Source organism: Equus quagga, chromosome 8, assembly GCF_021613505.1.
Source record: "Equus quagga isolate Etosha38 chromosome 8, UCLA_HA_Equagga_1.0, whole genome shotgun sequence".
Classification (NCBI taxonomy): Eukaryota; Metazoa; Chordata; class Mammalia; order Perissodactyla; family Equidae; genus Equus; species Equus quagga.
In genome coordinates, this window is record NC_060274.1 from 33,697,274 (window position 1) to 33,719,867 (window position 22,594).

General features: G+C 43.4%; 1 protein-coding gene across 2 annotated transcripts in view; it reads right to left on the reverse strand.

Annotated features, from left to right (window-relative positions):
- Positions 1–22,594, reverse strand: part of LAMB1 (laminin subunit beta 1) — a 69,744-nt gene that overhangs the window by 42,421 nt on the left and 4,729 nt on the right. For both annotated transcript variants that reach the window (XM_046669708.1, XM_046669707.1), the window contains exons 4-13: positions 22,274–22,409; positions 19,221–19,294; positions 12,113–12,301; positions 11,955–12,018; positions 7,378–7,580; positions 5,041–5,161; positions 3,378–3,566; positions 2,949–3,128; positions 2,701–2,813; positions 1,114–1,193 (exon numbers count right to left, since the gene is read on the reverse strand). In XM_046669708.1, the coding sequence (XP_046525664.1) occupies positions 1,114–1,193; positions 2,701–2,813; positions 2,949–3,128; positions 3,378–3,566; positions 5,041–5,161; positions 7,378–7,580; positions 11,955–12,018; positions 12,113–12,301; positions 19,221–19,294; positions 22,274–22,409 (1,349 nt within the window). The remainder of the gene's footprint in view (positions 1–1,113; positions 1,194–2,700; positions 2,814–2,948; positions 3,129–3,377; positions 3,567–5,040; positions 5,162–7,377; positions 7,581–11,954; positions 12,019–12,112; positions 12,302–19,220; positions 19,295–22,273; positions 22,410–22,594) is intronic.

Below are 22,594 nucleotides of genomic sequence, written 5' to 3' on the forward strand. Positions count from 1 at the left end.
TGACATTCTCTATGAAAACAAAAAACGCACATGTCCCTTGACTTAGCAGTTCCACCACTGGGAACCTTATCTATAGCTATATCTACAAACATTCATCAAGATATGTCTACAAGGATATGCACAGCAACATTCTCAAAAAGCAAAGAAGACTGGAAATAATTTATGATGCTTTCACACGCTACAATACCAAAAGCTATTAAAAAGAAAGAGGTAGATGAATGCATGCTGATGTGAAAAAAAGACCTTTAACATAAAAGCAAGTTGGAGAATAGTGTACATACATACATTACTGTGATTTTCAAAAAACATCAGTAAAGCTAAGTGGGAAATCATGGGCTATTTTTTTTTCTTTGTACTTGCCTGTTTAAAAAAATAAAACCTAAGAGGTTATTTAAAAAGAAATGAGAGGAAAGAAAGTGTAATTTTTAACAGGTATTCTGAGTACTATTATTAATTTCTAGAGAGATACAAGAAACTGTGGGGGCCACCCAGTGGCGTAGTGGTTATTTGTGCGCTCCACTTCAGTGGCCCAGGGTTTGTGGGTTTGGACCCCAGGTGCACATCTAGCAGCCCTCATCAAAGCACGCTGTGGCGGCATCACACATAAAACAGAGGAAGATGGGCACAGGTGTTAGCTCAGCAACAATCTTCCTCAAGCAAAAAGAGGAAGACTGCCAACAGCTGTTAGCTCAGGGCCAGTCTTCCTCACCAAAAACAAAACCAAAAAACCCGTCAACAGTGGCACTTCTAGGCAGTGGAACTCACTGGGACAAAGGGCAGGCGATCTGAACTGTTTGAATTTTTTTAAAACTATGGTATACATTGTTTCTATGATTAAAAAAATACTGAAAAGTAATAGTACAAAAACAAGGCACAACAGTACTATGAAAAACCAAGAAACAGAAACATATGAGAAGGCTTCAAAGGTAACTCTTGGAATGAATCCCTCTTTGTAAACATTGAGACCACAGGTAAAAGTGATTATCAGGCATTCAAAGCAAAGGTGAATGTACTTTGCATTATCTTCTTAAGAGACACTGAATGTCATACTTCTAGCGGCCACAGGGGCTTTCCCAGGCACTGAGTACAAGAGTGAAGTGCCGCTCCACTCACCTATTGTTTAAGGCTCCCCCAAGGTCACAGTCACAAGGTCGACATCCATCCAGATCATTGCTTAAGCCCCAGTGCTCTGGCTGCGGAACAAAAGTTTAAACATCTAAAGGTGGGTTCCTGTAATTACACAACAGACTCAGCAAGAAACAAGTCACGGCGTGTTTCGGTTGTTCCACCAAAACTTTGTTTGCACCGTGAAAGCAGAAAACCAACCAAAGGAAGAAGTATGAGTTTTCTGAAATAAAGGAGCCCAAGCTGCAGGTCACTGGGGTCAGAGAGGGTCACACGTAATCTCCTGATAACGCCACTACACACAGTAGTTTCTTTGCCCTGCCAACAGCCTTCATCCAAGAATGAACACGAGCAAGGAGTAAAGATGCCCGTCTTCCTCGTTAGACTTCCTCTGGCAGTAAGGGAGTTGGGGCAAATATTTGGCAGGCCTTTACATTTTCCCTAAGTTCAGTCTGTCATAAACTCAGTAAGCAAAGCTCTTCAAGGATTTATCTATGTGGAAACACAGCATAAAGGAAGCACTATTTTCACAACTGAAAGGTGAGATGACCTCGTCTTGAGAACACTGGAGACGGAAATAAAAAGAAATGGGACAGAATCGCGATAGGGGATCTCTTTGCACCTCGGCAAACACACATTTCCTAGTGAGCAGATAAAACCAGCTTCACCAATTTAAATCAGACTTCCAGAAATTTAAGAATCTATCAGGATACAGGCAAATATGCAGATTAGTGGTCATAAACATCATTTGGGGTCAGTGGACCCCCTCTCCCAAATTATAAAAGCAATCACAAGAATGTTATAAAAGATACAGAATAATTTTTTTAAATTACTCTCATAATGATTCTCCCCAGAATCATTACAGTGAACTTTTTGGGTGTATTTCCTTCCCGATTTTGTTTCTCTTGAGGAATTTTTTTCCTACATAATTAAGATACTAGTCACATCCTGTATTTTTTTTATACCAACATAAGCATTTCCTCATGTTATTGTCATTTTCAATGGCAACCAAATACCATGCTGTAAAGAGGCCCCCAAATTTACTTAACTATTTTCCCCACTTTTGCTTCCAAGTTTTGTGCTATGATTAATAAAAGACACAATGAGTCTTCTGGTGAATAGATCTTTGTCCAATTTCCTGATTATTTCATTAGGATAGAGTCCCAGAAGTGGGATTACTGGGTCAAAGGGCATGCACATTTCTACAGGCTGCTGATGACAGATCTCTAAGTGCTTTGCACAAAGCAGGAACCAATCTGCATTTCCATGGGCAGTATCTGAGTCCCAGCCCTCATTACGTCCTCACTAAGTCAGCATTCCCATTTTTGAAAAGTTTTGTTAATTTTGCCTGTAAAAACAGTATTTCACTGTGGTTTTATTTTATAGTTCTAACAGCGATGGTGAATATCTTGTTAAAACCATTCATTAGTAATTCTTCTTTTGCACACTGTCAACTCGTGTCTTTTAACATTTACATATAAGGGAGATGGTAGAATCCACAATGGCGAAAGCATTCTCTATTAAAACCTGTCATATTCACAAACTACCCATCCCACGTAATTAGGATTTACCTACCAGACACTGGTCACAATGCTGTCCTGTCACCAGACGCTTACAGTAGCAGTAACCAGTCCCAGAATCACAAGGGCTCCCGCCAGGAATCGTTCCCAGAGGATTGCAAGCACAAGCTTTATTAAAGATAAAATGGAGTAAAGAAACACAAGCCGAGTGAGTCCGACGTAGTAGTCTGGGTTTAGAATTGCACAGTAAAATGAAATTACATATAGAGAAGAACTCCCCAACTTTCTAACAAACGTACTCACATTTACAGCCAAAGGGCTCTTCGGCACTTAAACCATAGAAGCCTTCCTTGCAAATATCACAATTTTCTCCTTCCACGTATAACTTACACCGACACTGACCAGCAATGAGACCAGCCGAAAAATCAGTGTAACTGTCACAGATTCCCCCATTCTGAGAGCCAGCTGGGTTGCAGGCACATTCTAAGAAGAAGAAAAAGCACCAGGTAATCCAGTGTGCGTGTCTGTATAAATACATATGTTCACTTCATCCCTCCAAACGTCACCGAAATAAACTAATGAAGCCCCACTACCAAGTACATTCCACTCCCAGCATCCCGTATGACAATTCAAGTGACAACGCGGAGCCCTGAGAGGGTGGCAAGTGCCAGACGATCCAACTGGAAAGGTGACCCGGAAGAGGCCCCACGTCGTGGCCCTGTCCCCACGTACGTTCACAGAGGTTCGGGTCTCGGATGTCCCTCTCCGGGTGCTGGAAGTAAAACGGTTTGCACTGCTCACAGTTGCGTCCCATCGTGTTGTGCCGACAGTCATCGCACACGCCTCCGCTCACGTTTCCACTGGCCAGGTACACCGCCATGTCAAAGTGGCACGAGCTGGAATGCTCGTTGCAGTTACACTCTGTGAGACAAGAGCAGCGGCAAGAAAAGCCTTTTAAATCTACTTAGCAATGCAGGATGGGGTTGGCAGAAACAAAACTAATTTTGGAAACTAGGGACAAAGTGCAGGCAAAGTGGCATTTAACAAGAAGGCGCTCATGGTGAAAACGGACACGTCCACACAGACAGTTTAAATCCTAAATCAGGCTGAAACCTTCCAAGTGTGAACTTTACGAAATAGATGCAATCTGCTGCCCTCTTTGTTAGAGAATGGGCTATAAAAAGTTGAAAACCCTCGGGGAAAGTGCCGTTGCAAGATTATCAACAGAAGGACAGCTGCCATCCATGGAGGATGCCCCTGGGTCCCGCTCCGGGGGGGACCGGATGGAAGGACATCGCTCACCAGGCAGGCTCCTGAGTGAAATGACCTCTGATTTAGTAAGGTCTGTTGAACAGCCAGCTAAGCCAGCCCTCTCGAGCACGGTCTGCCCTTCCTCTGGCACCTGCGACAGAGTTATCTCAGTCCCAGCCCGCTTTCATCATCTTGCTCTCATGCTCAACAATCCACATCGATTCCTCTGGTCTTCTCACAATGCAGCTTCACTCAGCCTGGCCCTCAGGGGGCTCTATGCTCCAGGCCTGTCTGTGCAGCCCCCTGCAACAGAACATCCTGCAGAGAGGGCCTGTGTCTCATCCACTGAATCCTTGGTGCCTAGCCGAGTACTGCCCTTGATAAACTGGTTGAATTAAACCTCGGAATCTTTCCCAGCATAGTCTCTGAGGTGGTCACAAGAATGTCCTTGGGGCTTTGTGCTTTGTGCTGTTCTCCTTATCTAAACTCCCCTTGGCCCCCCCCCCCGCCCCCCCTTCTTGTCTTTACCTAAAAATCTTAACTATTCAAGCAAGGGCCAGCTGGTTGTACTTATTAGCAAAACCTTGACCACTCTAGCCCTCAGTGGTTTCTGAACTTCTCGAACAGTCCTTCTCAGTGGGGGCTGAGGCAGCAACACTCCTTGAGAGGAGGATAGGATATCACTGTGTGTGGGGTGGGGAGGAGTGGTGGTGTTTCAAACGACACCTCTGCCCAGAGAACACCACTGGGATGGATGGATGGAAATACGCCAGAGGCTGCAGCTGGGCTGGCACAGAAACAAGGCTGAAAACTCGACTCCCTATCTCCCAGCCCTTAATGATCTACCATGCCATGTTTTCCTCTCAGTTTTCTCTCAGGGTCATTTTGCCTTAAAAGCAATGTCAGGGACAACACCTCAGTCTTCTACTAAATCTGCCAACCACACAGTGCTGCTCAGTAAATATGAATTTATTAATTTAATTGAATGGATATTGTAAGTTTCATAGGAATATCAGGGGAAGCTGGGGAAAGGGCAGTAACCTTTCTTCTTTCTGCAAAACAGTGTACTATCAAGGCACCTCTAATCAGAAAATGGAGACTAGAGGCCAAGTTGATTCAAAATGTCCCTCTGACAGAGACTTACTTTTACAGGCATTGCTGTTTCGACCTTCAGCCGGTCTCCAAGGTAAGTCGTGGTAGAAATCCATGCACAGCTCACAGTTTAAGCCCTTCGTATTATGCCTGCACATGCAGTGTCCATGAACCTTGGAAGTTATCAAAACAGGAAAGAGCAAAGTCAGAGACAGACTAATGGCCAGATTTTCGCCACCATCAATGGCAAACATAAGCCCCCTTCCATACTGATCTCTAGCTCACCACGAGAGTTTCTTTGTTTTGATTTTGTCCCTCCCTGCAGTGAGTTCTAGCTCCTTGTGGATGGTGACAACTCCCATCTCTCGTAGTTCCTATTACATAATGGATGCTCACTAAATATTTTATTGAAGTATCTATGAAAAGAACCTAGGTGCACAAAATCAGTCACTTAAGAATTTTTTAAACAGCAAACTAGTTAAGAGTTAAAAAAAAAATCTGTTATCATAGAAATCAACAAACATCATAATATAGAACTAAACATATACACACCACCCAGGAACTAACTTACATTACGGCAAGTTTTACCACTAGGCCACGTAAAAGAAAGGTTTTTCTTCGCTCATTTGTTTTATTTTGTTTTTGACCGCAGGCACAGCACTCAAGTTTTCAACCAAGATGAGATTTTAAAAATTAACCATTTACCACATTTACATTTATTTTTTTCTTTAAGTAAGGAAATACGAAATCTCAGAAAAAGGTACAAATTAATTTGCTTTATGAAGGGCCTCCGGTGAGCTATGTTGCGTTGTCTGGCTGCAAGGCATGCTTAAGACCTCCAAGGCATAAAGATGACAAATTCTTTTGGTCCATCAAATACACATGGACCCAGGCACCTCACACTTAACACTCAACACCAGTTTCTATAGAATGGAATTCAGGAACACAACAGACAGGTCCGCCCTGGACCCACTTTGACAGGCGTGCAGTCAGCAGAAGACAAAAATCCTCTCATTAACGATGTGGTTTTGCACAGACTGGAAAACAGTTCCAAAGCACATGGCACAGGACTCTACAGTGTCCGACTAAACAATACAGTGTACTGTGGGACACCTGCGAGTGACGTGACTACACAACATTAGCCACACACCAGATTTGTTACACTGAGAAGGAAATACAATCTACCGAGCCTTCTCTGAAAGATGTAGCAGGAGGATTAGAAAGACACAGCCAGCCTTTAGGCTCCGTTAAAAACTCAACTTTATCTATGCAATAAATCTTCTAACTGGAGCAAAGGGAAGGTAGACGTTTTAGAGAGTTGAATACACTCAATCCTGCACCTTCTTAGCTGAGGACTTACAGTCTTTGAAAAGGCAAGTGGCAAGTAAGCAAGACACATCCTTCATCAAGAAGGGAGGCCCAGTCTAGTGGACGGAACCCGGGGGCCAGGTGGGGAGTGCCAGGTGTGAATTTCCATCTGCCACTCACTTACTTAGGACCCTTTGGTAAATGACTTAACCCCTGGTCTCTTCTAAGGACAGTTGATTTAGTAAGTCCTGTCTGGCTTTAAAATTCTATGGATCTCGGGGCTGGCCCCGTGGCCGAGTGGTTAAGCTCGCGCGCTCCGCTGCAGGCGGCCCGGTGTTTCGTTGGTTCGAATCCTGAGCACGGACATGGCACTGCTCATCAAGCCACGCTGAGGCAGCGTCCCACATGCCACAACTAGAAGGACCCACAACGAAGAATATACAACTATGTACTGGGGGGTTTTGGGGAGAAAAAGGAAAAAATAAAAAAAAATCTTAAAAAAAAAAAAATCCTATGGGTCTCTAAGAATTACCAGGTCACTTAGAAACTGGGAAAATACCCTAACTTTATCCATTTGGCAAATCACCCAAATTCCAAATTTTTAAAAGTACGTAATTCAAAAACACAGCATAAAAGTGAGAAAAAGAATGACATTAGAAGACAAAGAAACAAAGTCCATTTGATTCCTAAATGATGTCCTGCGGTTCTAGGTTCAAATTTCCAGTTTCTTGGGGCTGGGATCAGTTTATGCCTTCTAGCATAAAGACTGGAATGCTTGTGGTTTTTAATCTTCCCTAGAGTAAAGGAAGATGTGCTTATTATTTAGACAACTTTTTAATCCTTGTTGACTAAAATATCTACTGAGTAGTAGCCTGCAGCAACAATTTCCAAAAATTAATTCAGTGTTTATGAAATCAGTAATCCGTACGTTCTCATAGTGCAAGAAAGTCAGCAAAGGGAAAATCAAAGTCTGGAAAAATAAAACCCCTAGAAAACGTCAAAGGCCTGAGGGAGCCTAGCTTCAATTTGCCATTTAGAATCCCCTGCATAGAGGAGAAAGCCACACCAAGCACTCGCTTACCATTCCTTCTACTTCTTCATCGAATCCATCCACCGGGGCACATTCACTGGCATGGCCATAGCAGAAGCAATTTCCTCGAACCACCATGTCATAAACTGCATAGTAATACTTTTCTCTGATTTCCATTCTGGAATCCAAAAGGTTATCTCCCAAAGTATGTAGTTTCACAAACTTGATTCTCAGGTTGGTGATTTTTAAGAGATCTACAAAGGTCACCGAGAAGATGAAAAGTCTGATAAAACAAGCAAGACTTCTTTCGCAATTACACAACATCATTTCTCTTTACAGAAAGGCATGACAAAGAAAACGGCTTAAGTAGGGCCCAGCCCAGTGGCACAGTGGTTAAGTGTGCGCACTCCGCTTTGGTGGCCCCAGGGTTTGCTGGTTCAGATCCCGGGCATGGACATATGCATCGTGTATCAAGCCATGTTGTGGCAGGCATCCCTCATATAAAGTAGATGCATATGGACGCAGATGTTAGCTCAGGGCCAATCTTCCTCAGCAAAAAGAGGAGGATTGGCAGCAGACGTTAACTCAGGGCTAATCTTCCTCAAAAAAAAAAAAAAAAGAAAAGAAAAGAAAAAGGCTTAAGTAAAGTTTACCCCCTTTGTATGATCTTCATGACCATAATAGTAAAGTTTAACAAAATGTGACAGTCTCTTGAAGAAAGAAAAGTTCCTACCTTCTCTTCAGTTTAAGAAGAACGTCTATTCTGTGATGGATTTGTTTGCGGACTGATGTTTCAGGAAGAAGTGTGACAGTGGAGAAATTTCAGAATGCAGTTGTGTCATTGCCAGAACCCACTGGCACATAGTAATCCAAACTATTGCAAGACCATCTGGTTCCCACGGCAATTAGTGCCAGTCTCAAAATCAGAAAATTCCATTCAGGGGGAAAACGAGTTTATCAAAGCACTCCAATTTCATTATTATTATAAGATAGTTTGAGAGAAATAGTTTTGTGTTTACTTTTCGAGAGGAAAATACTATCTGAAGTTTCCCACCATTTAGATGAAACCCAAGTTACTAAAATAGATGTAAAACTACAGAATAACCACAATCCAGGGACAGAATTCTTAACCAAGTTTTTAAGTGACATTACAATCTATGACTTTTGCCTTAGTTTTACAATATAATTTATCAATACAATTACCAATATACTATCATGGCAAATTATTTTTTCCTAAATATCAGTTACTTATAAATCAATTTCTCATATTTTATCTTTTCTCCTTTTTCCTGGGTCTATAGACCTATGCTTATTGCAGAAGCTGGGCTATCAATTACATTCTATGGTAACTTGATAAACCAAGAGCCATTCAACCATCTCGACCAGTGTTTTCATTAATTACTAAGTTGCTCTGGCTGAGTGGGCCCCAAAAGGTTGATTAATCCATTTGCCCTCCCATTTAGCCCTGTAACTTGAAACTGCTCCTAAGCTTTACTTCCTTTTCTGCGGGTGCATTCTCATAATGTACAACACAGGACAACAGGGTATTGGCCCAGCACATCAGATACTTTCAAAGCCCAAATCCAATTTTAAATACTTATAATATATGCATAGCTTACAATGGAGACTATAGACCTAGCTGTGGGTTGAAAGAGAAAGTCCATGAGTCTATGCATTCAACTTAGGCCCTTTGTAAAATCAACAACTAAACAGAGAAACCGTGGTACTCCTTAGCTGAATGGAATTTATGAATGCCAACATTTCCTCCTGCACAAATGCTCCTGCACAGAATGAGCACAAGCGCCTATTGACGAAAGACCAAACAACAAACTTGAAGAGCAGCTGGAGTATTTAGAAACCCTTGAACTGATCTTTGTGGAAGCCCTCAGAAGAGCAAATACACCCCCTCCACTCTCTCCTGCCATATTTAACAACCGCTAAGCCTGTATTGACTGCAGCTCCAAGAGGCAAAATCTCTTCTGACGTGAGTCTTAAAGGTCTCGACAATAGGGGCAAAGAGATATTGTCCCCTGACTAGAAAGTAAATCGAAAGCATGATCACTTAAAATGGATGCTTCTTTAACACAGAAATCGATTTGCTGATGCCATTTAACAAGAAAACACAAGACAATAATAATGGCAATAACATTCGCGGAGTTCCACGAATTTCACCTAAAAAGGAGCAGACCGGGAGTCCTTTTAGGGACTAGGGGGTGTTCGCCAGGGAGCTCAGGACATTTCTCCCAGCTGCACTTGGAGAGGACGGAGGGCAGGCCTCACAGAGCTCACTCAGAAATGGCACAGGGCTGGACATGCCATTAAATATTTGTTTTACAATAGAATGAATGAGTCAATTACAGACCAGAGACAGTCCGGGCCACATGTAAAATTGACTCAAGTCAGGAAACAGCACTCTTCTGGCAATATTCCCTGGACTTCTTCCATTCTGCTCTTCCATGCCTCAAGTGGGGAAATTCTGTGGGGCCTTGATTAAAAATAGGGCCATGCTCGTGCTACACTTTGGCAGCCCGGGTTTGGTTCCCTGGGTGCGGAACCATGCCACATCTCTGTCAGTAGCCATGCTGTGGTGGCAGCTCACACAGAAGAACTGGAAGGACTTACAACTAGAATATGCAACTACGGGGGCCAGCCCCGAGGCCGAGTGGTTAAGTTCATGCGCTCTGCTTCAGCGGCACAGGGTTTTGCCAGTTTGGATCCTGGGCGCAGACCTGGCATCACTCATCAAGCCATGCTGACAGTGGTATCCCACAAAGCAGAACTAGAAGGTCCTACAACTAGAATATACAACTATGTACTGGGGGGCTTTGGGGAGAACAAAAAAAGATTGGCAACAGATGTTAGCTCAGGGCCAATCTTAAAAAAAGAATATACAACTATGTACTGAGGCTTTGGGAAGGAAAAAAAAAAAAAGGAAGATTCACAACAGATGTTAGCTCAGGGCAAATCTTTCCCAGAAAAAAAAAAAAACAGGGCCATGCTCAGCTGGGAAAGATGAGCAGGAATCAGCCCCACCTCTGCTCACTGAGTGCCCCTCAGCAGCAGGGGAGGGCATCTCCTCCTTTCACTCTGACACATGGGACCAAGTCTACAAAGGTCCTGAGTGACAGCTGATGGCAACATCAACATCACCAACAGCAGCAGCTTCAATTTATTGGACACTTTCCATGCGTCACTTTGGTGGGTCATTTATATACATTAACTCATTGTCCTTCCCTAACAACCTTAAGGTCAATATTACTATCTCCGTTTACAGATGAAAAAACAGAGGCTAAAAAAAAGCTTCAAGTCAAGGACTTGCCCAAGGTCACATGGCCATAATACACCAGAACTGGGATGGAACCCAGGTCTGACTCAAAGCCCATCCTTTCAATTAGTGCACACTCTGCCTCCCAAGATCAAAATGTAATTCTGTGAAAACAGAGGCGTAGTTGCTGAAGGTTAGAAAGAGCTCTGAACTGAGAATCCTAAAATACGGGTTTCAGGAGCTGACTGACACTCAATAGCCATGTCACCTTACACATGGTTATGCCAACTCTCTGAGCCTCAGTTTACTCTTCTGTTAAATGGAAATACAGCCCTCACCTTATTGAGGATACTGAGCATGGCTTCTGATTTTTCCCCAATATTCTTTCTTGTCTTCTTCCTTTGACAATAAGAGCCCTCGCTGAGTTTTAGAGAGGACATGGCCACCTGGCTAGAGATGTTTCCCACCGTCTCCCATGGTGTAGCCACATGACTAATTTTGGCCAGTGGGATGTGAACAGAAGTGATGTACAACTTGTACATCACTTGCTGTTCACTTCTTCTCCTCCCACAGGTTGGGATAAGGACACGGAGGTGTTGGGCCAGCTCTAACTATGTGCATCAAGACTATAAGACAGAAGGAACCTGAGAACCTGGGTGACCTAATTTAGCCAGATTTAGCAATAAAAATACAAAATGCTCAGTTAAATTTGAATTTCAGACAAACAGTTAATCATTTTTCACTATAAGTTGGTCACAAGTATCACACGGAACACAGTTAGACCAACTACAAATATTGCAGGGGATATATTTGGACTAGTCACAAATAGTACATGAGATATAGTTATACTACAAAAGTAGTTTGTTGTTGAACTGCAATTCAAATTTAACAGGGTGTCATCCTGTATTTTATTTGATAAGCCTACTTACGGCAACTGAACTACATTTCTTCGCTGGAAACCCCTCTGGGTAACTTCTTAAGAGAGAAATAAACTTCTATTTTATTTGAACCACTGTGTCTTGGGGGACACTTTGTTACAACAGCTTAATCTATACCATAATTTATATATATATTCTATGTATAAGATATATGTTATATATATGTTATCCTGAGCAATAAATTAGGTATTATGACCAGCATAAGTGTCTGAGTACTTAAGACATAAATCTTTTACTCTTATCAAAACATGTTCCCCATCAGTGAGGACTTTGATTATGCCAAGTTCAGGAGCTTCCAGTAGGGCATTGCAGAGAAGGAAGGAAATGAAGAGGGTGGAGTTAGCACTCAATATTTAGTGCTCTGGGTAAGAGTTCACCCATGATTGCTGTTTTCCATCAAGCCTTCTATGCAAAAACAAGCTTACTCTGTATCCTTGGACTATAAGGATCTTCTATTCTGAAAGCAGGATCTAAAGCACGAAATATCACCTAAAAATAGATAGAAGAGTAATTGGTATTCTTGCAATGATCAGAAACTAGATTTTCAAGTAGAATGCAAAACAAACATAAAAAGCAAACAAACCTCTCCTTCTGTTGAGGGTTCAATGTCAGAATATCGGGAGTCACAAATTATGTCATCGACTTTTTTCATGGGGCCGGTGGAAATGCCTGGAAACGAGCTCTCGCAGTCGTAGGCAAAGTATCTGTATACGCCCCACGTCTTCCCAAAGTCAGACGAGCGCTCTATCAGCATGGCGGCCGGGCGGAACGTCTAAGGGTGGGACAGAAAGGCTCATTGGCTACTTTTTATTGGTCATCTGTAGTTTTTGTAAACCTCAGAGGAAAATATCACTCAACTGTGTGCCACAAACCCTCACTGCATGAGGTTCGTATTTCAGACTGTGGCTGGATTTCAAATAGTTCCAGCTGTTCCACGAGCCTCTTCTTACAAGGAAAGTGTCTACCCTCTACATTTTGCACTTTCTCCCACTCTACCAAAGATTAGGATGCTGCTTCTCTTTAGAAGCTGATTATAAGCAGGTCTTAATAGCAGATAACTTTTGGTATAGTCACCATGCCCATAGTACAACTGGTTAGTTTCAGTGCTCATCCTTTCATTTGTTCATTGAATCATTCAATAGACATGTAATGACTGTTACTCAGTACCAGACAGGGGTCTATGTGCTGCAGTTAGTCCAATGAAGTGCAGACAAGGGCGTAAATCATTCACAATACAATACAGCCAACACCACAGTGGAGTCATATGAGGTGTGCTTTGGGAAAACAAGAGGAAGGAATTACTAACTCAAGAAACTGGGGAATCCTGCAATTCTGCTCCCAACTATACACCCCAAAGAACTGAAAACAGCGACTCCCATGGATACTTGCACGTGAACAGTCATAGCAGCATTATTCACAACAGCCAAAAAGCAGAAACTCCTCAAGTGTCCATCAACAGGTGAATGGATAAATAAAAGGTGGTAGATACATGCAGTGGAGTATTATTTGGCCATAAAAACTAATGAAATTCTGATACTTCCTACACCATGGATGAACTGTGAAAACATTATACTAAGTGAAATACGCCAGATACAAAAGGACACATATTATATGATTTCACTTAAGTGAAATGTCTTGAATAGGCAAGTACATTGAGATATAAAGTAGATTAGAGGTTATGAGGGGCTGGAGGGAAGGGGTAATGAGGAGTTATTGCTAAATGGTACAGAGTGTCTATTTGGGATGATGAAAAAGTTCTGGAACTAGACAGCGATGATGGCACAACATTGTGAATATACCTAATGCCACTGAACTGCACACTTAAAGATGGTTAAAAAAGCAAATTTTGTGTTACGTCTATTTTACTGCACACACAAAGCTAGGGAATGCTTCAGAGAGAAGATGGCATCGAATGGATCTGAAAAGGGTAAGTAAGTGTCTTCCAGGCCGGGCTGCGGGGGAGGCTGGCAGAAGTTTACACAAGGAAAGGGGAACTCTGAAAGGTTTAAGTGAACAGAATGAAATGATCAGATTGCATTTTAGAAAAATAACCCTGTAGCAGACTAATTGGATCCGGAAAAAACAAGAGACAAGAAACCAAGTGATAGAAAAAAGATGAAAGTTTCAACTCAAGCCTTACAGTATGGATGGAGAGAAAGGGATGGAATTGAGGTCTCTGAAAATTGAATGAAAGTAAAATATATTAAATTGCACTTGGTGATTAATTAGATTTCAGTGGCAAGGGAGGGAGAGGAAAGAAACACGAGCATCTGAGCTTAGGCAGCTGGGGGCACTGTGCTGTGAATACAACAAAGACACAGAAGAGAAGTGAAGGCATTTGGGTTTGGACTAGTTACACGTGAGGTATCCACACGGAGACGCCCACTGGACAACTGGAAACAGCGCTCTTGCACAGAGCTGCAAGAATGGACCTTGCAACTTAGATTTAGGAGTCATTGTACACATACAATATTTGAAACCTCCAAATATATAATTCCTCCCCCCCGCCGCTCCCAAAAGCAAAGGGCAAGATAAAAGAAAGCGAAAGTCGGTGCTCCAGGAAAATGCATCAGCAAAGGACCAGACAAAAAAGAGAGTTGTGCCAGGAACTTTCATTACATTTAATCTTCTCCTATAGGCTGAATTGTGTCCTCCCAAAATTCTTATGTTGAAGACCTAATCCACAGGACCTCAGAAGGTGACTGTATTTGGAGACAGGGCCTTTAAAGAGGTAATTAAGGTAGAATGAAGTCCTCCAGGTGGGCCCTAATCGACTGACTGGTGTCCTATGAGAAGAAGAAATCAGGATACAGAGTACGGAGGGAAGACCGTGTGAAGACACGGGGAGAAGACAGCCAGCCACGGGCCAAGGAAAGAAAGAGGCCACAGAAGAAACCAACTCTGCTGACACTCTGATCTCAGACTTCCAGCCTCCAGAACTGGGAGAAAATCAATTTCTGTGGTGGGAGCCGCCCAGTCCGTGGTACTTCGTGATGGCAGCCCTGGGAAGCCACACACCCTCACCACACATTTGTCTTACAGATGAGGAAAATGAGGCTCACAGACATTAACCGACTTGCTAGCTATCAGCAGAGCTCAGATCAAAATCCTAGCAGAATTAAGACCAAACCTATCTTCCTGCCTCACTGGCTAATGACATCATACAAGACTGAAACATGGATGTCAGAGAGGAAGGAGTAAGAAGACAAGAAGCTTCGGGGCCAGCCCGGTGGCATGCTGGTTAAGTTCGCGCTCTCTGCTTCAGTGGCCCGGGGTTCACTGGTTCAGATCCCAGGTGCGGACCTGTGTACCACTCATCAAGCCATGCTGTGGCAGGCATCCCACATATAAAACAGAAGAAGATGGGCATGAATGTGAGCTCAGGGCCAGTCTTCCTCAGCAAAAAGAGGATTGGTGTCACATGTTAGCTCAGGGCTAATCTTCCTCAAAAAAAAAACAAAGACAAGAATCCTGGAAACTGAGGCAGGATGGAGACTTAGGAGGGTGTGGTGAATGGGGTCAACTGGAAATAACAGAATGAGTGCTAAAAAGAGGCAAATGCTTCAACACCGAACAGGGTCAGTGCCTTTCAGGAAGTGGAAGTCAGATGACAATGGAAGATCAAGCAAGAGAAGCCAACCCAGCAAATGGACTCTGAACTCGCTTCTGAATTAAAACCATGGCTTGATAGAAATTTGGGTGACAACTAATGGTGAAAACGAGTAACTCCCCAGACTTCTGTGTACCTCCCTTAATAATCCTGATGGTCTTTCTCACTGATAAAGGAGACAAGAGTAAAAAGATGGAAGGTCACATTTTGACACATTCTTTGACTTATTCACTTACCAGTTGCTCAGGTTTTTATTGTTTTCCTTGTTCCGAAATACAAGAAAATGACACTTTATTAAACTCGAGAGTATTAGACTAAGAGTTTTAAAGCAAGGGCTAAAAAGCCCAATAACTGACTGAATCAGGGCAAACTCCCCAGGAGACTGGTCTCCTGGGTGGCAACACTTGGGGAGACACTAGGCTGATGTCTCTGTGTCACAAGGGAGCAGACAGGAAAAGCCTTACAGCCAGATCTGACTGTGCTTCCTTCTCTCTTCCTTCTGGTAAATTCTGAGTCCCCAAGGGCCATTGGTGAGTTATCCAATTTCCTGTAGAGTTAAGACGCAGCTGGAAACTGGAACAACACCTTTTACCAACCTAAAGGAAGCCTTTCCATGCTCTTTGCTCAGTCATCAACCTTCCCAGCCTCACAGTGCTGCACTGTTGCCTCTGAATTTATACCACGTAAAAGAGCTATGAGTGTGGGAACATCTGTCTACACAAAAAAACATGCTGTGTATATGCTAAATGAGTTTTGCTAGCCTAAGAAAACCTAACCCACTTAGCAGTCAGCCATCTCCATGGCAAACACGGGGAAGAATAAACACACAGGCTCACCCCCATCCTCTTCCTGTGCTGTTAACAGTATCGCCGCCCTCCTAGTCACTCAGCTTGGATGCACAAGTCAACTTTCATTCATCCTTCTCCTTACTCTTCCCCTTCCACCATTCTGGTTCTACTCTTTCTCCAGCGCACGGCTGAACTTTTCATCCTAAAGGGTCCAACTGTCTCCCTCAGAAAACAGGCTCGTCCTCTCAGCAATGATTCTCGAAGGCTGCAGTAGAAGAGTAACAAGGTATGGCAGCAAGGGGATGTGTGTGATTGGAAAAGGCTTCCCCAGTAAACCTTCCAGGACTCCTGGGTTGCAGGAGGAGCTCCCTTCCACTCGAGAATCACACCAGCCTTTGCATGAACACCCGCACTCTCCGAAGTCAGCCCTCCATCCATGCTGACTCAACAAGAGGCCCCCACGGTGCCCTCTCTTCTTGCTGACCCTCCTCTGCATTTCCTCTGGGCTCCCTTCCTCAACCACAGGTCTCATGTCCTTGTCAATGGCTCTCTTTTTCCTATAAACTTCATGCTCCTCAGCAAGGAGTCAAGGTCCTTCTTGGAACCCTCATACCCTGCTGGTGGGAATGCAAACTGGTACAACCACTATGGAAAACAGTATGGAGATTCCTCAAAGAACTAAAAATAGAACTACCATGTGACCCAGCTATCCCACTACTGGGTATTTACCCAAACAATTTGAAATCACAAATCCAAAGTAACATATGCACCCCTAGGTTCGTTGCAGCACTATTCACAATAGCCAAGACATGGAAGCAACCCAAGTGCCCAGTGACCGATGATTGGATAAAGAAGATGTGGTATATATACACAATGGAATACTACTCAGCCAGAAAAAAGACAAAATCGTCCCATTTGCAACAACATGGATGGACCTGGAGGGTATTATGTTAAGTGAAATAAGCCAGACAGAGAAAGACAAACACCACATGACTTCACTCATATGTGGAAGATAAACAAACACACGGACAAAGAGAACAGCTCAGTGGTTACCAGGGGAAGTGGGGTAGGAGGTGGGCACAGGGGGTGAAGGGGAGCACTTATATGGGGGCAGACAAGAAATAACGTACAAGTGAAACTTCACAATGATGTAAACTATTATGAACTCAATAAAAAAAAAATTAGAAAAAAACGAAACAGGAGTCAAGGTCCTTCTCACCGTAATCTTACTTCCTTTTCCTCCCCTCACTACCCCAAGCTGGGGGCAAATCTCCAGAGAACATGCCAATCAAACCCTGCCCGAAATGTGCTACCACCGCAGATTTGCAATCAGTGTCCTCCGCCAAGAAGGGCTTTTCTTTTGCCTCCTCCCATCAAACCCTGCTCACTCTTCCCGGCCCGGTCAAGTGCCATCCCAGCCCTCTCCTTTATTCCAGGCTTTCTTTACTCCAGGCTAACATTAATCTCACCCTCCTCCGCGCTAACGCACATTGTCTGAACTTCTGCTGAACAGTTAACACATGCTGTCATGTCATGTAAGTTGCTTGTATGTCTTTCTCCTCTAGAAGAATCGAAGAAGCTCCTGGAGAGCAGTAACTGTGCTATCTTTTAAATCTCCCATAGGGCCTGGGGCAGTTTCTTACAAACAGAAGATGGTTGAATGCCTTTATCCACTTACTCATTCATTCAGTAAATATCTGTAGAGCAATTACTCCTGCCAAGCCTTAGCATATGTAAAAAAATGACCATGTTCCCACCATTGCCATGGGAGCAAGATTACTGCTATCCCGAGAGCAGAGGGCCATGCCACACAACCCCACAACATACATGCTATTATTCTTCCCATTTTACCAACAAGGAAGCCAACGCTCTGGCCACACATGCCAGTAAGGGGCAGAGTGGGGATTCACACCCAAGTCTGTCCAACCTCACAGATGTGGCCTCTCACACACGAGAAGAATGAGTTCCCGCTGACAAACTCCAGTCTGACAACTCATACCCACTCCTCACATCTCAGTCCCCACCTCCTCTGCTGGACCTTGTGCACTTCTGTGCAGAATTTCATCTTCGGCCCATTGTCCTCACTCGAAGGAGTATTCCAGTACCGAATATGTGCCCAAAGGACTTCTGAATATAGACGAACTCAGAGCCACCCATGTATGCAAATGGATGCCCTTTCCAGAGTAAAGGATAGCACCATAAACGTTAACAAAGATGATTTTGACTATTTTTAGGTACCACGTCACACGAAGGCAACGTCCTCACGCCAGGCCGAGTTTCAAGTCTAACCGCCAGGCTGAGTACACGCTCAATGAAGGGACAAGGAGTCAGCGACGAGTCGTTCAGTGAATGCCCTCCCCATGTCCCTCTCGGTCTCAGGTGGCGCAGTGTGAACCTTCCTCCCCAGCGGTAACAGTAGGTGCCTGGGCAGGGGCAAGGGCATGAAGAGCTCAGGCCTGACATCCCTCCTGGTCGCATTCCAACTGCCACGCCCACCATGCTCCCTGGCCTCCCGGGCTTCGGGAGACGACACAAGTAAGACTTTCACGGCCACCTGCCCACAGGTAAACCTACCCTGGCACCTTTTCCTCACCTGAGAGGGTACAGATAAGGCCCCCAACTCCAGCTGAAAACTATTCACAAGTGATTTTAATCTGAGAAGCAATAAGTAAATTATGGGTTTTATGTGCACCAACATGTACTTTAAGCCGTGTGAAGTCTGTCATTTCCAGGCAGCTGCTTAAGAAGGAACAAAGGGACTTTGTACAGAGACATTCCCTAGTCCTGGAGTCATTTTACATCTCTAAAAGAAAAAGGATGAGAAAATGCACATTTAAGAAGGCATACACACTTCCTCAGGAACTACAAAACTGCTCCCGCAAATTCTGCAAAACCTTGAAATCTGAAGAGAACACATTTCCTTTTCAGTTACTCAACTCAGCATTCAAACATCAACACGAGGGATCAGGGGTTCGCTCTCCAGATGTTTTATTGTGGTTTGGGAGAGAGTCAAAGCTGCCTCTCTCCGGGGGGAAATAAAAGGATAGCTAATTAAAAGTTTACAGTTGAATTACCCTAGAATAGTGGCTCCCTCTACTTACTGCCATCAAGACAGGGTATTTAAACGTAGTTATTCATGCCCATGTTTAGAAAGCTGCTCAATTATCCCAATTTACGGCAATAATGATGTTTAAGTTCCCATCTAGGCCAACTCACAACAGACATCCATTTTGGAAGGGGGAACCACACCGTGCTCTCACGTGTCCTTTGTGACAAAGTTACGGATTCCTTACCTTGAAAGTCATTATGAGATGAGTGAAATGGAATTCTGCTTCCAAATCCAGTTGGATAGTTACATTTTCCACGCCTACAAGATTTTTAAAAAATAGAAAAGGAAACAGTAAGGTAAACAGGAACATCTGTGGACAGTTAGGACTATTTTCTTAAATGATCTTCCTGCTCCTCATAGAAATCCTCTTTGCAGTCTATCTTCCGCTGAAGCCGAAGATAAGAGACGAACAATAAACCTCTGTCTTGATTTAGGTGAGAAGGCACAGATCAGGATGATTCTTCAGTTCTCCACAAATCGTTCTGGAGTTCAACATATTGAATCTGCTCATTGAAACAAGACATCTGGCAGAATGCCTCTAGCTGCTCTCAAGAAAGACATCTTTTGCTTAGGAAAAAGTGAACCATCTTACTCGTCCTCTAAGCCAAGAGACTCTCAAAGGGGAGGGAGGAAGGGGGGGCGCTTCCTGCGCACAGTAGGGGATCAGCTTGCAGTCTGAAGCACAGAGACACAATCCTCCTCCAGCAGAAATACAAATGTTCCTTTTTTTCTCTGCAGCAGCAAAGAAAACAAATAAGAGTCTACCACGTCTATTAGTTATACTCCAATTTAGGAAAATCTATCCCTGATGGGGAAGCCTTTGGATGCATTTCCACAATGGAAAAACAATGCCAAAGAGACAAAGAATTGGTCAAATAAATAAACTGGCCCAGAACAAATAGTAACATCTTCTCTTTCAGGGGAAAGCCTGAACAAACAAACCAGCCTTTGCACCGTGCCCTGAGGGGCGATCAGGCCCACATTAACAGGCTAAAGAGGCCACTGGAATTCCAACATGGAAGCACCGCCTCCCCCATCCATTGGGCCCTGGAGCCTGCCTGTTTGGTAAAGGAGACCATTCCACATTTCCCGTGCTTGGAGCTTTTGGGGTCCATCTTCCACAGCAAGACAAGTTAAACGCAGAAAGACATGAATGTGTCAGAATGAATCATGTCACTAGCCGGTGTATTTTCAGGAAATCAGTAGGACTTTTGAAATAAACTCTCCCACTGGAAAACGGCCAAGTCAATTGTGGGGGGAAAGTGGTCACTGGAACGGATATGAGTTAGTTGGAATGTTCAAGAAAAACATTATAATCATACTAACTAACTTTATCTAACTTATTAAAAAGAACCATATAATAAACCTCCTCTGGACATTTCTTTCTGAGTGAAATGTGAGCTAAGCAGCTAGATGCTTCTCCTCTCCCAGGCTTTTAAAAACTTGCAATATTTGTTCAAAATGAATAGATAAAATAACGTAAAGTGTGAACAAAACTAGTACCATTTCTGTAGCATAAGAACAGATGCTGCAACGTGTGCCCTAAAACCACATTCCATTTTAGATTTAGAACCTGATAAAGCACGACAGGGCTTTTAATAAGGGAAGAAAAATCCACAGAGAAAAAAAAAAAGCAACGAGATCATTCTTCTACAGTGCGTTTGCTTTCTGTCAGACCTAGGAAGAGATCCAGGTGATGCATGCTCCAAGTCCCTTTTGTGCCTGAGCACTGATAACTTAATGCCGCCATGTCAAGCTCAACTTGGACAAAACACACTGAAAATAGATAAAAATCACACTCATCGAGAAGGTCTTTAATTGTGAACTATCAGACACCAGAGAGATCACAGGAGATAGTAACAGTCGGTCTGACTTTCTAAAGGCTAAGTTCCATCAGTCTAATCTCATCTAATCCCTTATGACAGAGTGACAGAGAACTCAAGCCCCGCTATCTGAAAATCCCTTCTTTCTGGCATTTGGCCTCTCTTGCCCCACAAACTCAAAGCTGCAGAAACTGATTAACTCCTGATGGAACCAAGAAACACCCTCGTCTAGAACTGCAGCACATGATGCACTATTTTACTGCGTGTCCACTGGATACTAACGTGGAGGCATCCTACTAATCGTCTTTCTGTCTCACTGGGAGACCGCGGGCAGTCAGGAAGTGCTGGTTTGTAATAAGCTCCAGCTATTTCAGAAGGCCCTCTGTGACTCAAGGGCAGATCTACAGAAACGGCTCTTTCACACGACTATCAACCAAGACTCCTCTAAGAATTAACAAGGCGCTAATGGATACACGCTTTCTGACAATCCGTCTATCTCAATCAAGTTGGTAACCAATGGAGTCCCAAGGCCAAAGGGTAATCAACCCTCCCCAGGAACCAAGAGTCTTCTCGAGAGCATATGTCATTTCATAATCAATGACAACGAAGTCTATGAAGGGAGTTCCTCTTTATAGAATGACAAACGACTAGAAGCATCCAGAAGCTTCCCAGGTGTAGGGCATATAATCAAGAGATCTAGTAGTGTCGGTGCACTTCTTTGAGAGAACTTTCTCATAAAATTTTTTTTCAAAAAAATCTAATGGTATATTGTTCGTTAATAAAGACAATAATTCTACCTTTACTCTGCAAATTTCAGCATTCAAGTTTGAAACAAACGCAAAACTGATTAGGGCTTAGTTCCACAGCAAGAGTGACATCGTATTTAACGAATTTATTAAACCAAAACCCAAAGAAAGTCACCGGGGAAACTGACTTGGGGTCATATCCATGTAGACAAATGCTTTGAAAAATTACATCTACTGCTCATTCATAGTACTATTACTAAATTTTCTCTAGATGGAAGGTGGTAATGGTGGGGCTGATTCTGCCCTTTCCTTGGGGTTGATCAAAATGAAAGATGCTATGTTTTGTGGACGAATAAGGGCCTTCCCATGCCCTCCCCAGACTGCCCCCAGCACATACACCGCCCCCCGCAAAGGGCCCCTCAGGATGGGGACTACGAAATAATTCCTTGGTCTGGCATGAAAGACTGCTTTCTTATAGGAAGCGCATGCTTCAGGCAGAAGGATCAGGTTTGACCCAGAGAAGTTAGTGCCCCAGGGAATAAATCTGTCAAAGGCCATAATTATAGGACAGAGAAAGCAATCCTAATTACAGACGCCCAGGAGCGGGTAAACCCCTTCCAGGTGACCGGTCACACCCCATGGAACTTGTTCCCACATCAGCCACATACCATTTTCAGATTGCCACCAAATCTTCAGGCGGTTTGGAGCAAATGTAGTGACCACATTTTCAATGAGATGACTGTCAGGATTGAGGGTGTCATGATAAGGATCTTGTGAATCACATATGAAGCATTTTTTGTCCTCCTGAAAGCAAAGTTAGTTGCATGAGTCTAGGTAGCAATCTCTCCCACACACACAAACAAAACAAAACAAAAATCAAGCTCACCGTACAAAAATCAAACCTGAGTTAAGAAAAACGAATGTGCCAAATTACTTAAATGACGTATCACATGCCCTTTACTTTTTAACTTACTGCGTGTGAAATACTC